Source organism: Lithobates pipiens, unplaced genomic scaffold (genome assembly GCF_037356315.1).
Source record: "Lithobates pipiens isolate NorthernLeopardFrog02 unplaced genomic scaffold, aLitPip1_a1.2 Scaffold_3, whole genome shotgun sequence".
Taxonomy (NCBI): Eukaryota; Metazoa; Chordata; class Amphibia; order Anura; family Ranidae; genus Lithobates; species Lithobates pipiens.
In genome coordinates, this window is record NW_027507790.1 from 79,266,029 (window position 1) to 79,282,275 (window position 16,247).

General features: G+C 42.0%; 1 protein-coding gene across 3 annotated transcripts in view; it reads left to right on the forward strand.

The window, feature by feature from the left end:
• The window catches only part of KNTC1 (kinetochore associated 1), a 389,498-nt gene that overhangs the window by 71,637 nt on the left and 301,614 nt on the right, over positions 1-16,247 (forward strand). For all 3 annotated transcript variants that reach the window (XM_077461857.1, XM_077461860.1, XM_077461858.1), the window contains exons 17-24: positions 5,606-5,731; positions 5,809-5,898; positions 11,431-11,496; positions 11,580-11,641; positions 11,728-11,839; positions 12,954-13,097; positions 14,880-14,936; positions 16,079-16,180. In XM_077461857.1, the coding sequence (XP_077317983.1) occupies positions 5,606-5,731; positions 5,809-5,898; positions 11,431-11,496; positions 11,580-11,641; positions 11,728-11,839; positions 12,954-13,097; positions 14,880-14,936; positions 16,079-16,180 (759 nt within the window). The remainder of the gene's footprint in view (positions 1-5,605; positions 5,732-5,808; positions 5,899-11,430; positions 11,497-11,579; positions 11,642-11,727; positions 11,840-12,953; positions 13,098-14,879; positions 14,937-16,078; positions 16,181-16,247) is intronic.

Here is a 16,247-nt window from a genome sequence, read left to right on the forward strand (position 1 = left end):
AAAAACTATCGGTCTCAAAAAAAAAATGCAAAAAATTTCAAATGGGCACAATGTTGCATAACTGAGTTATTGCCATTCAAAGTATGACCGCGCTGAAATCTAAAAACTGGCCTGGGCAGAAAGAGAGTGAAAGTGTCCAATTAAAGAAGAATCTGACATTTACTAAACATTTACTGCCAGGCTTTGTGAGGCCTTAGGCAAATCTTAGACATGAGGCTCACTCACTCCCATAATTCAAGTGAAAAAAATGAACGGTATAATTTCCATATATTAAAGGGGTTGTAATGATAAGTGATTATTCCTGCGCTGTTCCTAGTAAAGGCTACCTATATGAATAGCTGCATACACCGATATGGACCAAACCCTGCCCAATAAATTTGTCCACAAAGGGGTTGTAATACCTTTTTAAGGTTTTACACCTTTATGCATTAAGGTGATAAACCTTTTGTGATGCAGCCCCCCCAGAGCCCCCCTTTACCTGAACCTGTTTGTTCCAGCGATGAGGGCTTTCACACTAGCCGCTGTCTCGGTTCCTTATTGGGTAGATTGATAGCAGTGGGAACCATTGGCTCCTGCTGCTGTCAATCAAATCCAGTGACACGGGAGTCGGGGGGGTCCCACAATCCTTAGCAATTTCGCTCTCCACCCCAACATTCCAAAAAACACACACATAAACTGATCTAAAAAACGTTAGCCACTTACGGATCGCCCGTTGTCGTTATACGCCGGATGTTTGAAGAGTGATATCGTTTTTATGGCAGCAGCTAGCTACCATAACCCCGGTATCCTCTTCCTCAGCAGGCGGTCTGCTTACAGATAACTGTGGTCCCTGCGGCAAGATCACTCCCCCTTCCCGCTGCTCTCCGGTGCCCTCCGCCGCTTACCGGAGCCACCAGCAGCAGTGGAGGCGATCGCGTCCTTTTCCCTGTTAGGTATAGATGAGTGAGGGGAAGATGGCCCCTGCCATCTCCATACCATTGCAGGGCGGAAGCGACGTCAAAATGTCACTTCCGCCCATAGCTCTTAAAGCAACATTTTTTTTTTAATGACATTAAATTATTTTTATTTTTTTTATTGCATTTTAGTGTAAATGGGAGTTCCTGAGGTCTTTTTGACCCCAGATCTTATATTTAAGATGGTCCTGTCATGCTTTTTTTCTATTACAAGAAATGTTTACATTCCTTGTAATAGGAATAAAAATGACACAATTATTATTATTATTTTTTTTTTTTTTTAAAAGAACATTGTAAAAATGTAAAATAAAAGCTAAAATGACATAGTAGTAGCACCTGCATATGAAAACAGTGTTCAAACCACACGTGAGGTATCGCCGCAATCCTTGGAGCAAGGGGAATAATTCTAGCCCTAGACCTCCTCTGTAACTCAAAACATGCAACCTGTAGAATTTGTTAAACATTGCTTATGGAGATTTTTAAGGGTAAAAGTTTGTCGCCATTCCACGTGCGGGCGCAACTTTGAAGCATGACATGTTGGTTATCAATTTACTCTGTGTAACATCTTCCACCGTATAGAAAAATTGGGATAACTTTACTGTTGTCTTATTTTTTTAAGTCAAACAAGTGTTTTTTCCAAAAAAAGTGCGTAAGACCGCTGCGCAAATACGGTGTGACATAAAGTATTGCCACGACAGCCATTTTATTCTCTAGGGTGTTAGAAAAAATATATAATGTTTGGGTTTCTAAGTAATTTTCTAGTAAATAAAAATGATTTTAACTTGTAAACAGAAAGTTTGAAAAATTAGGCCCGGTCTTAAAGTGGTTAATGTAAACGTAAACATCTGGTTCACACTCGCTTATTGCTCCAGGCTCACTGATTGGTTGCTAGTTACAGCACATCGAAACCGCTCACTGGTTGCTAGAGGTTACTGCACAATATTACCCATCCAATGATTAGTTGCTAGAGGTTATTGCACAATATTATCCCTCAATGATTGGTTGCTAATGGTTACTGCACAATATTACCCTGAATGATTGGTTGCTAGAAGTTTCTGCAAAATATTACCCCTCAATGATAGATTGTTAGACGTTACGGCACAATATTACCACTCAATGATTGGTTGTCAAAGGTTACTGCATTTCATTACCTCTCACTGGGTGGCAGGGCAGTATTGTGGTGTGTGATGCAACTGTTTGGGTACAGTTGGTTGGATGGCAGGATGCAGTTTGGGGTGATGGTGGCAGCATTGGGGTGAGAGGCTGAGATCATATCTCCCCTATAATGATAGGTTGTAGGCTGATAGAATGGCAGAGGTGGGGCGCAGAAGGGATGAGGATGATGACGGGAGGCAGGGTGTTAGAATGCCAGAGGTGGGGTACAAGAGGGTGATAGGGATTATGATTACAGGGGGTGGGTGGTAAGAAGCTGGCAGAGGGTTCAGAGGTGGGTGAAGATGACAGGGGGTGGGGTGGTAGGAATCTGGCAGGGGGGTGAAGATGACAGGGGGCAGGGTGGTAGAAAGCTGGCAGACGGGTGCAGGAGGGGTGTATATGACCTGGGGTGGGGTGGTAGGAAGCTGGCAGACAGGTGCAGGGGGATGAAGATGACAGGGGGCGGGGTGGTAGGAACCTGACAGATGTGTGCAGGGAGGATGAAGATGATGGGCAAGGGTGGTAGGAAGCTGGCAGACAGGTGCAGGGGGGTGAAGATGACATGGGGGGTGAAGAGGACAGGGGGCGAGATGCTAGAAAGCTGGCAGACGGGTGCAGGGGGGATGAAGCTGGCAGGGTGGTAGGAAGATGGCAGATGGGTGCAGGGGGGATGAAGATGACAGGGGGCGGGATGCTAGGAATCTGGCAGACGGGTGCAGCTAATGGTGATGACAGGGGGTCTGTAGCATACATATCATCAAAAAATGGTAAAGGCTAAAAAAAACTGCGCTAATCAAATAAACTAATTGGATTAACCAGTCCCAAAGCAGCAATTAATGTGAGATAAGCACAGATAAAAATGAAAGAAAAAATTGCGCTAATTACAGTCCAAAGGATTATTATGATGTATGTTAATCCAAATTCTTGAATAGCTGGAGATAAGTTCAACATCCACCCAGTGACTAAACCACAAAAGAGTGTAACATCACCTTGTGAAAAACATGCTTACCAGATTGTAAGCCAGTTAAGCAAGTGGCTTTAACCCAGCCTGGGCTTTTAGTTTTGCAAGAAGATACAATACTGCGATTTATAGTTGCCTTTTAGCATAGGTTGGCGTTGATTCCACAAATCATAATTTCATAATCAACCAAAAAAGAAAAAAAATGTACACCACAGCGTAATATTACTAAAAATAATGAATAAATGTACAATATATGCATTTGCACGAACAGTGTGAAAAACAACAAGTGTACGGACAGAAAACCACCCAGTGGATGAATCACAATTGAGTGTACTGCCACCACACAGAGGGCCTCCTTAGCAGATGCCAAACCAAAAAAGCAGATGTCCCTTTTTAAGAAAATTAATCCTTGGCAGGAGACAGACATGCAGCTTGCATATAAATACGAAGCCGGCCAGCTACAATACAAAAGCTCCCGTCCTCAGCGAGACGGTGTGGTGACGTTGTCTCCTTGAGGAGGTACGTGCTGACGTCACCATGCCGTCTCCTTGAGGAGGACGTAAGCTTTAGTTTAGTAAATTTAGTCTTCTATGTGTGAGCTGCAATCATGGACAGGTGAAAGATGCCGGCTTTCACATCCTTCGCTGATCTGTAGCACTACTGTGCCGTGTGTTAAATATGTGGTTGTATCTGGCCGTGATTTTAGCAACAATCTATGCAAGTGCATATTTTTTAAGTTTTTTTTTTTTTTTTGATCAATTCAGGAGATGTAACAATATTACTCTGTGGATATTTGTTTTATGTTTGAATTCATAGCGTGAGGTATAATAAAAGGAAAAGACAGTGAAAGAGGAAAATATTCACAAAAGTCTGCTAAAAAAAAAAAAAAATCAAGTAAGGTCTTGAATGAGGCTGTTCGTGTTTACACATGGGATAGCCAACTGCCAATTAGTTGCGATTGAAAGCAATGAGAGGCTAACTGCTCCTGTAGCCTACAGTGGCTGCTTGCAAGTAATCGCTCATGGAGCATCTACCTGTTTGTGATCTGCCCTGTACGCAGAAAGTCTTCATCCATGGCTGATCATTTACATGTAATTGTTCCATGAGCTATTATTATATGTGAGCAGCTGCAATTGGCTGCGGGAGCTGTCGGCCTCCCTTTGCATTCAATGGGGTTGCTGCCTGCTTTTATTCACTGGGAACTCTTTTGGATCTCTCATATGTAATTGTGAATAAGGCCTCTGGTGAGTCTGATTAATCACAGGATATTTTTTTGCAACTGTTTCGAGAATATTATTTATGTTGCTGTTTTGGCACGTAAAAAATTATACACATGAAAAGCATTGTGGAACTGTTTTTCAATTCAACAATCTTATGTTGGTAGAGGCTATCTTTTTGTGTTTTTTTTTTTAATGGTTTAAGTTAAGGAACAGTTAACAGAGAAACAAATCTCCAATTCCTATATCAGAGAACCACCACCAGCAGGTGGTGAACCTAGTGATCCACTAGGCTTCTTTGTATATGCACTGTGATACTCCATGTATGTTTAGAAAGGATGTGGATATATTTGAGTTTTTCTACGTTTTTTATTGTATTAATAAAGCTGTATCTTTTTTTTTTTTCTATTATATCATATAATTTATCTTATGTGGCGCATATCATACCCCCTACTACAATCTTCTGATATAGGAATTGGAGGTTTGATTCCTCCTTCAATATAAATGCATGGGGATATTTATCTCCACAAAGGTCTTCCACCCATTTACACATTTGTATCTTAAGGAACAGGATGTTATTTAATTATCGTATTTATCGGCGTATAACACGCACCCCAAGTTTAGGAGGGAATTTTAAGGAAAAAAACTTTTAGGAGGGAAGTTTTAGGAAGAAAAAACTTACATTTAAATGCCCATCAATGCAGCCTTATCAGTCTCCATCTGAAGCCTTGTCAGTGTCATATGCAGCTTTGCCATGCAGCCTTGTCCACCATTGCAGCCTTGTCCCCTTCTCAGTGTCATTTTCAGCCTTGTCCGTTTTTATTTTTGGCTTTTATTTTTAAAAATGGCGCCGCCGAGATGTCCTGTGTATCACGGCGGTGATCGCTAGTTCTTGGCTGCCTTCGGCCCTTCTCATTGGCTTTTGGCTGCCTTCGGCCCTTCTCGTCGGCTTTCGGCCACTCTCTGCGGTTTTCGGGCGCCGAGAAGGGCCGAAGGCAGCCGATAGCCGGTGAGAAGGGCTGTAGTCGTCCGAAAGCCGCCGAGAAGGGCCGAAGGCGACTGAAAGCCGCCCAGAGGTTCCAAAATGGTGGAAGATCGTCGTGTAACGGGCACCCGTGATTACCCCCTGATTTTAAGGGGAAAAAGGTGGTGTTATACGCCGATAAATACGGTAGTTAAGTTTTGGCACATGATATTAAATGAGATGTGCTAGGTTTTATTTTGTTGATGCCTTTTATGAATATACTCCTTGTTGTGGTTATTACCACAAAGGCCGTTTTCTAGAATGTTATACTAAAACAGATTCATCTTTTGAGCAGCTTGTGTATAAAGTAAAAGTCAACACCATACTGGAGAAAATGGCATCCACATCCATTGGAAGTTATGGACAGTCTCTCTGGCAGGAGCTTGTGGATGAAGCCAAAGACAGTCTAGTAAAAATAAAGGTATGCTGTCTTCTCTAAATTGTATGATGCCATCTGTCTGTCAAATATTTATTAACATTTTTATTTTATGCATTCAGGATGACAACTTTGTAACTGAATACTGTGTCAATGCCCCCTGGCCTACTTATGAAACAGCCTTTGCTATGCTGAGTTATGCAAAAACTAGGGTAAGTTATGGTTTCTCTTCCTGTATTGGTGTTCATTGATAACAAGAAAAGTCTAGATGTTTAATCAAATGGCATGCATTTACTTATTGAAATTACATTTTCCTCAATTGCAATTGGCTGGCCATGTGTTATTTATTTTTTATTTATTTTTATTGATTTTTTGTTTTGTTTTAGTCTTTGTACTACTGAAGGTGGTAAAAGACCCATGCATAGGCACAGATAGAAGTTTCACTTTGCCATGTTTGGTATTAAGTGCTGTTTAGCGAAGAATGTGCAAAGGAAGTGTTTATAAATGCACTAGTGTGGCAGGCGGTAGTCTTTTAAATGCATTCGAGTGAAAATTATATGCAACTTATTTTTAGAAGTCCTGACAAAAATTTCAATTATTCTTCATGAAAAGTGACATCCCCACAGTGCAAATATTCAGGGACCCTGCCTGATAATCTTATTGTCTGCCAATGAGCTATTTATGCAACAATTATACTTTCAAATATAGGCTAAACATTTACACGATTATTTAAAAGAGGGTAATTCAGTTCAGTAGACCATCAACCATACAGGCTGTGGGTTACTTAAAATGTTTGTAACCCAAATAAAAAAAAAAGAGATCCTGTTCCCCTATAATAGCAGTTTAAACAGCAGAGTGCTTCTGCTGTCTAACCTGCCCCTCTGGAAGCTGTAAAAGACCTGGCTGATCCTGCCTGGTTCTGCCCTCCCCCCTGTAAACTGACCAATGTTTATCATGGCTGCTTAGCCCTGATATCATGGTCAGTTTACGTGCCTCCATCATCTGCAGCTCTCTTCTCTGCACATCCCCACCCTCACTCACCCTCTGCACATCCCTACCCCTACTGCCTGTTAAGTCGGGAGTCTGTGTCTCTGCCCTGTCCATCCACCCCGGCTGCTGTTAGTAAAAAAACAAAAATAATAAATTAGTTGCCAGCCACCCTCTTTTGAGTTGCCATCCTGCACTGTGTAATTGTTCGAAACAAAGCCTCTAAATTCATTTTTGTGATGTATCTTCAGGTCGGTCACGGGACTCCCGACCATTCTACTCTGATCCAGGGCTACAGTGGGAGGGGCCGAACGGCTAGCTCAGCGGTGACTTAGCCTCACGGCTGTCATCAGAGGGAGATCTCGGCTCCTTCCCCTATAGCCCTGGATCGGAGTAATGGCGCGCCCTGGAGTTACGTGACCGGCCTGAAGATACATCACAAAAAGGTATTTAGAGGCTTTGTTTTTAACATATTGTAGGGTTACAAACCCTTTAAGTCAGATCTATGAATGTGCAGTGCTGCCATTTGTACAATTCTCTTCTTGTTCTTTAATTTGTGTTTGAAGATGACTTTAAAAACCCATTTACTTTTGACTAAAATAAGTTTTTCCTTGGTATTGTATTGTATTATGATCACTTATAAAATTAGAATACCATCAAAAAGTTAATTTATTTCAGTAATACAATTCAAAAAGTGAAACTCATATTTTATATAGATGCGGTACACACAGTGATATATTTCAAGCATTTCTTTTTTTTTTTTTATTGTGATTCTGGCTTACAGCTAGTGAAAACCCAAAACTCAGTGTCTCAGAAAATTTGAATATTACAGAAGACCAAAAAAAAAAAAGAAAAAAAAAAAGATTTTTATACAGATATGTTGGCTTACTGAAAAGTATGTCCATGTGTACAGTATATTATGCACTCAATACTTGGTCATGGCTCCTTTTTGGATGAATTACTGCATCAATGTGAGACGTGTCAATGAGGCGTGCCACTGCTGAGGTGGTATGAAAGCCCAGGTTGCTTTAATAGCGGCTTACAGCTCATTTGCATTGTTGGGTCTGGTGTCTCATCTTCCTCTTGACAATACCCCACAGATTCTCTATGGGGTTTAGGTCAGGCAAGTTTGCTGGCCAATCAAGCACAGTGATACCATGATCATTAAACCAGGTATTGGTACTTTTGGCAGTGTGGGCAGGTGCCAAGTCCTGCTGGAAAATGAAATCAGCATCTCCATAAAGCTGGTCAGCAGAGGGGAAGCATGAAGTGCTCTAGAATTTCCTAGTAGAGAGCTGCGCTGACTTTGGACTTAAAAAAACAAAATAAAACAGCGGACCAACACCAGCAGATGACATGGCTCCCCAAATCGTCACTTACTGTGGAAACTTCAAACTGAACCTCATGCAATTTGGATTCTGTGCCCTTCCACTCTTCCTCCAGACTCTGGGACCTTGATGTCCGAAGGAAATGCAAAATTTTCCACAGTCTGTGATAATTTGGGGAGCTATGTCATCTGCTGGTGTTGGTCCACTGTGTTTTATCAAGTTCAAAGTCAGTGTAGCCCTCTACTAGGGAAATTCTAGAGTGCTTCATGCATCCCTCTGCTGACCAGCTTTATGTGCAGTGCTGATTTAATTTTCCAGCAGGACATGGCACCTGCCAACACTGCCAAAAGTACCAATACCTGGTTAATTGATCATGGTATCATGGTGCTTGATTGGCCAGCAAACTCGCCTGACCTAAATCCCATAGAACATCTGTGGGGTATTGTCAAGAGGAAGATGAGACACCAGACCTAGCAGCTTTCAGCTCGACTGCATTGCTATCAAAGCAACCTGGACTTCCATAACACCTCAGCAGTGCCACAGGCTGATCGCTTGCATGCTGCACCACATTGATGCAGTGATTGATGCTAAAGGAGCCCCAACCAATTAAGTGCATACTATACTGTACATGTACATTACTTTTCAGTAAGCCAACATTTCTGTATTAAAAAAAACTTTTTTTTTTTTTTTTTAAATAGGTCTTCTGTACTGATCAAATTTTCTCCATTCGCTCTTCAGGACAGCACCTTGGAGAGAGCGTAGCTCCACCTCTTCACAGGAAACACTGCGTGACAATGGCCCTTCAAATTCAGCTGCTTCCACCATGCCACCAGTTTTAGTGTTTCCTCCACCATAGTGGAAGCACTGCTGTGGAACCAGAGGGGCTGCGCTCCCTTTCAGGTGGGGGTCAGTAGCAGTACCTTCAGTGCTTGATTTCCAGACCAGCCCAGTACACCCCCCCCCCCGCATGAGAGGGGGGTTGCTCCCATGCCAGTTCCTCTGCTGGGTCATAGGAGTAATGGTCCTTCGGCTGTCATCCGCCCCAGATGCTCGGGGGGGCAGTGGTTGTGCTCAGGCTGAGCGTCCGTGCTAGGTCTTGGCATGTCAACAGAGTCCCGGATGGCGGGTGACGTAATTTCCGGGGGTGGAGACTTCCGGCGGGGCATAGCAGCACGTGCTTCCGGCTGCTGGAATGCTGGAGGAAGGGGCAGGTCATCTGGGCAGGGCTTCCTTCCGCTCCTTGAAGGGGAAGCCGGAAAGGAGCAACATTAAAAGGTGCACAGGCGGCTGCTGCGACGCTTGCGATGGAGGAGGCAGAGTCACCAGTAGTGATAGCAGATGCAGGTTCCCAGGCCTAGGTAGGAGAGGTGCAGAGGCGCCTCCTTCCTTTTCTTCACTGGGGTGTTTTGTTTGTATATAATTAAAGCCTGCTGCTGTCTGCTATGGGGACACGTTCTATTAGCAGCTCAGCGGGGGGGGGGGGGGGGGGGATGGGTGCTGGACTCTGGGGCATGTTGGTGGCAGCTTCATGCAAGAACCCATTAAGGGACTCATGGGCAAAACCGCTTAGCAGATCCTGCATCGCAGGTTTAGTAAGGGAAGAGTCCACACAAGAATGTAAGGGGCTCTTTTCCTCAGTAAGAAACGAATTGGCAGAGACCCCTAGGGACAGTTTGTTCCCTTAAGAAAAAACAGGGCCAGAGTTCCAGCCAAGAACAGAGCTCCCAGCCCAGTCTTCCTCCTACCACTTCTAGACCAATTTAAAAGTGAGTCAGAGGAAGAGAGAGTATTCCCCCCTCAACAATTGACTGAGGAAGATGAGGGGGAAGAGGAGATGAGATCGTCTAGATATAAACTAACGCTAGAAGAGGTAGATGACTTGTGTAATGCGGTCTATACCAACTTGAAAAAGCCCAGTTATCGTTACATGACAAAGTGTATCAGGGGCTAAAGGAGACAAAACCATAGTTTTTCCTGTCCATAAAGGTCTGACTGATACAATTAAGAAGGAATGGAAGGATCCATAAAAGACAGGTTTTTTTTTTTCCTAGAGCCTTCAAAAGAAGGTTTCCTTTTTGAGGAGGACAAAGCGGTTTGGAATAAAAAAAACCAACAATTGATGCTACTTTTTCCCAAGTGTCTAGACGGACTGATCTGGCATTTGAGGACATAGGCGTACTTAAGGACGCCATTGACAAAAGAGCAAACACGCTATTAAGGAAAGCCTGGGACTAGTCCTTATTTAACCGAAAGCCAGCGATGGCTGCTACAGTAGTTGCCAGAAACATGGAATGCTGGCTGGAACAGCTTAAAGGTCTTGTGGTAGCAGGCTAAAGATTTGCTAGAGTCCTTCCCTACCCTTTTAAGAGCGATCAAATACATGTCAGACGCCTCAGCGGAATCCATCAGGATGTCGGGTCAGATCTTCAGCTCTAGTTAATTCAGCCAGTAGGGCTCTTTGAATTAAAACCTGGTCAGTGGGCTCTGCATCAAAGGTGAAGTTGTGCGGGATTCCCTTTACAGGAGAGCTGATGTTTGGGCCAGAATTGGAGACCGTACTCGATAGAACGATGGACAAGAAGAAAGCTTGTCTGCCTTTTTCTTACTGCTTGTTTCGACTATTCCTGGGAAGATGTAGAAAAAATCAATTAGACGTAATTTGCTGAATGCCTCTAAGTCATGCATTCCTCTTAATTGGAAAAATCCACAGCTACCTACCATCGATTGATGGCTTCACAAGGAGTAAGAAATAAGATGGAGGACCTCATACAGTGCAGCACAAACATGAAAAATACTCCAAGCTTTGGAGGTTATATAATATGTTTGTCCTCTCCTGAAGAAGGGACAGCTCTTTTTGGATCATAACCACCCCGACTAGCAACATCTGCTGACTACCTTTATTGAAATGAATCATCGCCATCTCAACCCCCCCCCCTCCCCCCCCATTTTTTCTCTCTAGTCCTTTTTTATTTTATTTTCCTCCTTTTAATCTTTTGCCCTTTGGAAAATGGAAAAAGGTGCGGGCAGCTCCAAACATTGCCCTAAGTAGACTTATATCCAATGGTTGTTTAATCGTTCGACATGTTATATGTTAATGCTAATGTATCTGGATATTTTGTTGGATATATTCTCTGGATGTAATAACTTGGATCTGCCTTTCCTGGTTTAAATAAAATATTTGAAAAAATATCAAAAGTACTGTGTATACTTCCCATTTGCATATTTCCTGTGTATGCCTTGTCGTTGGACAAGATTTTGACTATTGAGATGTTCTTGTATGCTTTTCATTTGTGTAACATGTATATTTTTTCCCTTTTTATCCAATAAAGCAAGTTTGAGAAAAATAAGTGAAAATCAAAAGTACATGTTTACATGGACTTGATTGTATTTTTTTTCACTCTGGTACCTGAATCTTTTTCTTCCTTTCAGATTCAGAGAAGAGAGGACAAGGCTTTACCAGTAACTTCAGATGATATTCCCATTTCCATCATTGATGTAATGATTTGGATATTTTACAGTAAATTGTGTTTATGTAGACATTCATTGAGATGTTCTTATAATATTATTCAACATTTTAGGTACTAAGAGCACAGGCCAGATTGGTTAGTTTTTATGGTGCCTTTGGACCAGATAAATTCAGGTTAGTATTTGGACCTTAGACTGTAGATGCATAATAAAAGGGCATCATTTAGCTTTACTGTTTTTTGTTTTTCTTCCTTGCTTAAGTGGAATTGCATGGATAGAGTTTTTAAACAACAGTGACGTGCTAAAAGACATCTTCTATCAATTGGAAGAAGTAAATTTGTCGTGTGCACAGTACCTGTGGCTGAGACATCAGGTAAACTAGATTGCAGTATTTAATGTAACTATATTTAAAAGCCAAGTCCATCCTAATTATCATGTTTTATGTTACTCCCATATTTAGACCTGCAGCTCCCCCCCTCCCCCCACCTTTTCCCCCATTCTTTACAGAAATGAAAAGACCCCAGCAGAGGGATTTGTAGTTCTCAGTGGAGCACAAGTCCATTGACATCACCTCACTTGTAGTCTATTGATACTTCCTTGAGCTCCATAATTGAAGGTCCAGACCATGGTACAGACCTGAGTTATAGGAAGGATCTTCTGGAGTCAGAACATTGCACCTACGATCAACTGATTGACGATGTTGTCATTTTTTTGCAGGCATTTATGAAAGAAAATGCACGCTTTTGCCTTTCACAGCATGAGTGCATTTATTTGTTTTTGCAAAAGATGAAATCCTCCTTTTTAAATTTGTCAACTCCTTGTAGCAGTTTCTTGTTTCTTGATGTAATTTATAAATAATTTACTTGCAGGTCTACTTGCTAGTCAGAATTCAAGGTAATAAATGAGGGAGTTGTTACTGAGATAGGAAGATAGCCATGAATAACCTGATAAATGTTCTAAAGATGCTCAATTTTACTGAAAAGAAGCATTTTATTTGTGTCCACACATTACGTCATTACGGGAGTCTCTCCAGTAGGTTCACAAACTGTAGAAAGTTATAGGGGTTTTGTCCTTTTCCTCCATGGTTTAAACCTAGAAATAAAAAAAATTGTGTCACTGTTCATCGCAAGTGCATATGGTTGCCACTAAAAACATTACTAAACCTCAGCAAGGTAAAGTGGGCTCTAAAGCTGAATTCCAGGAATGAAAAGTAGCATGAGTGATGATGCTATGCCCTGTAAATTCGAGGGAATATAACCTTGAGGGATGAGCTAGTGTTACAGCAAGTAGGAGGGGCGCTTAACATTCTTTATGTATTATGATAGTATTATGAGAGGAGGTGAAAGGGGTAATGGCTGGGCTGCAATAGGTGGAGTCTTATACTCTATAGTTCTAGCTTTTTGGGGTTAGCCTGGAGGTTAGTTTCAAGGTAGACATTTATGTTGGACAGTATTGTACTACAATGAGCCCTCTTTTTTGCCCCATAGGCAGAATTTGAAAGCAAGTTTGATGAGAAGATTCTTGAAAAGCTCCTTAGCATAATTCCTGCAAATATCCCTTCACAAGAATTGTGCCTTTGGTTTAAAAACATATTGGTTCCATTTGTGAGAAGAATTGTGCCAAAAGGACACGTATGTTATTGAGTCTTTCATAGCAATATGTTTTATATTACAGAACCATTGCTTAGAGGTAAACTTTTTTTTGTGTTGAGAAACCCTTCTATACATTTTAAACCTTTTAAGCAAACTTTACAGATCTTTATCTAGAATTATCAAAATTACTTAGCAAAAGTGTTCCCATTCAAAGGGGAAAGGTGATGTAACTGTGTTAAAAGAAAAGTTTGGGACTAAAATGCACTTTTATACTCGCATAGGTGGATACAGCATTTGATCTGCTAGAGCACTGAGCTGTGGAGCGGGTGGGTGGCTGGATCGGGCTCTCAGCGGCTCTGAGAGGCTGAGCAAGCTGCTGGTCCAGGCATCTGGGTGGATCCCTGCAATATAATCGGGATCTTTTCAGAGCCTGGATCTGTGACGGCAGCCAACAGCTGGCTTTACCCCGCTGGAGGCTGTAAATGGGTCGCAAGAGTGCAGATGAACTACACTCCTGTGATCCATAGAAGCTTTGGCTGTACTACTTTAAGCTTTAACAAAAAAAAATGTAATCTTATTGGTTTATTTGTAGAGCTGCACCTGATGTTTCACTCCCCAGTTTTAGTAAATCAACCCCAGAGTTTTTTTCTACTGAGGAGGAATAGAGGTCAAAATCAGCATCTATGAAATTGGCCTGCTAAAATTGAATCTGGTTATTTCAGGACGGTAGAGGTTGTCCAGAAATGTCAGCAGTACCATAGACTGAAAAACAGGAGGAATGTGTCATTGGAAAAGGGAAGCAAAAATGAAAGCAGCTTATTGGCAGGGACAGTGTCATGAAGTCTGTGAACTTAGGAGATGATGCAGGGCAATGTTGGCAGAGAATGTTTGAGGGGCAGTTAAAGAGGAAGCAAACCCTGATGAGTTTACTTCCTCTTTCATTCCCTGCAAAGGCAAAGCATAATGGACTACTATGCACTGCATAGTAGTCCATTATGTGTCACTTACCTGACACAGGAGCCAGCGATGTCACCGCTGTCCCCTGTAGTCCGGCACATCCATCTTCTCGTGGGGTCTCGCTGCTCCGCCGCTGTCATTCGGGAGCCGACGCGCGCGGCATCTTGGTCGTTGACGGTGTCACGCTCAGTGCGCATGCACCGTAGACAGCGGTGCCTGTCTTTCGGCAAATATCTCCTAAACCGTGTAGGTTTAGGAGATATTTCTTGGACCTACAAGTAAGTCTTAATCTAGGCTTACCTGTAGGTCAAAGTGTGTTGTAAGGGTTTACAACCACTTTAATATTACTTTTGAACCAGGAGCAGTGGAAATTAAATATTTAAGCATGTCATAGATTATACTATTTTCTTTCCTTCACTCAGTGTTGTTGGGGGAATCTCTCCCACTGCGCTATTGTATTGGGAGGTTTCCCCACTGTCAAAATACAATAACCAAATAAGTTGGGGGTTGGTGACTGGTGGTTAGCACATTCTGTCACACGAGCTGGGCATTGAAGGATAATGCACATTAGTAGGCTGTTTACTAATGGGTAATCCGATTACTTCTACTAGATTGTGTGTGCTGGACAGGGGATACGGGACAAAAACACCAACTGTATGTTGGAGGTGGGAAAAGATTAGGAGGGGGATACCCACAGTGACGGAGTGAAAGTAGAACTTCACCATGTGATAGATGATAAAATTTAGCACACAATAAACACGAGGTGGCAGTAGGGTGATGTTGGTGGGGTTTTTTGTTATTTTTTTTAAATCTTATGAACACTGCCATAAAAATTTACTAAATTGTTGATTATTTCCCCTGTAGAAAATTATTGCAAAATGGCTGGAACATAGAGCACGGTCTCTAGAACTAACTGATAAAGTGAGTCTAAAATGTAATGTACGCATGTTCCTTGCTAAAGAACTTTATTTGAATTTTTTTAACAAGTTGTTATGAGTATATTTCTGCTTTAAAGCGTAAGTTCACCTTTACAAAAAAACCTGTAGAGTGAACTCGCACAGGACGCCCTCCTCACCCCCGGGTTTGCTGACATGGAGCGTGGCCATTGCCCGCTAAGAGACATTGGGCCACTGCCTCACCGGTCCTGGGTTCAGAAACCCCCTGCAGCTTAATCTCCTAAACATACCCCATGTTTAGGAGCATTATAATTGGTCGGCGCCCACCAATAGGAAACCAGGTAGCCCATCCTGTCGCCGCGGGAGAAGAGGAGAGAAAGCCGTGGGGGATTTCAAATTCCCCCACCCAATACAGCGGCAATACAAGCGGTCAGTGTGGGAGATCGCCAGACTCCAGATTGGGGGTGGAGGGTGGTAGGGGAGGGGTTCCAGTGTAATGTAGTCCATACATGGTCGAATTTCGAACAAATTTTCTTTTCAAAATCAGAAAATTTGTTTTATTTGTGATCCGATGATGCCACCATTGATTTTCGAAATTCGGCCTACCAAGCCTTCAATTTCACCTCATGTTGCTACAGAAAATAATTTTCTTGGCCAGAAATTTTTTTTCTCTCCGTAAATTTTATTTTCTTATTACATTTCTCGCATGATTCTCCCATCATTGATTAGAAAATCGTTAGTTTTGCAAAAAAATTTCAACATGTCCGATTCCTCAAATTTTATTTCCGCACGGAAATCGGCTGTTGCTGTAGCCCACTAATGGTACGAAATTCATACGAAAATTCTTAGATACGATTTTCGAAAGAAAATTCTTTCGAAATTTGAACTGTGTATGGCCCGGCATAAGTATACTTTACAGATTTTCTGCAAAGGTGAACTTACACTTGAAGCTTGTCTTTTGGCTTTCAGAGGTCTTCTACATATTTGTACTGCATTTGTGTGGTAAAGCAGGACCCATTGCTAAGCCCTGCTCTCATGCATTGTGTTTCCCTAGCACTATATTTAAAGAGGTTGGCAGTTTTTATGAACATTTTTAAAACTAAAAAAAAATCTTCCTCTCAAAATTAATGCTGTTGTTGTCTTTCCAAAATGCTGCTTTTTTTAAAGGCCAACTGGCCAGAAAACGGTTATGAAATGGCAGAAGTATATTTTACATCGAAGAATCCAGCAGAGCTTGGCATTGCCTCTTCTTGGCTTTGGATCCCTCTGGTGAGTAAAACTCCACAGTTTGTATCACTCCTTTTTGATTTTATAGAAATGTATCTGCTCTGCTTTT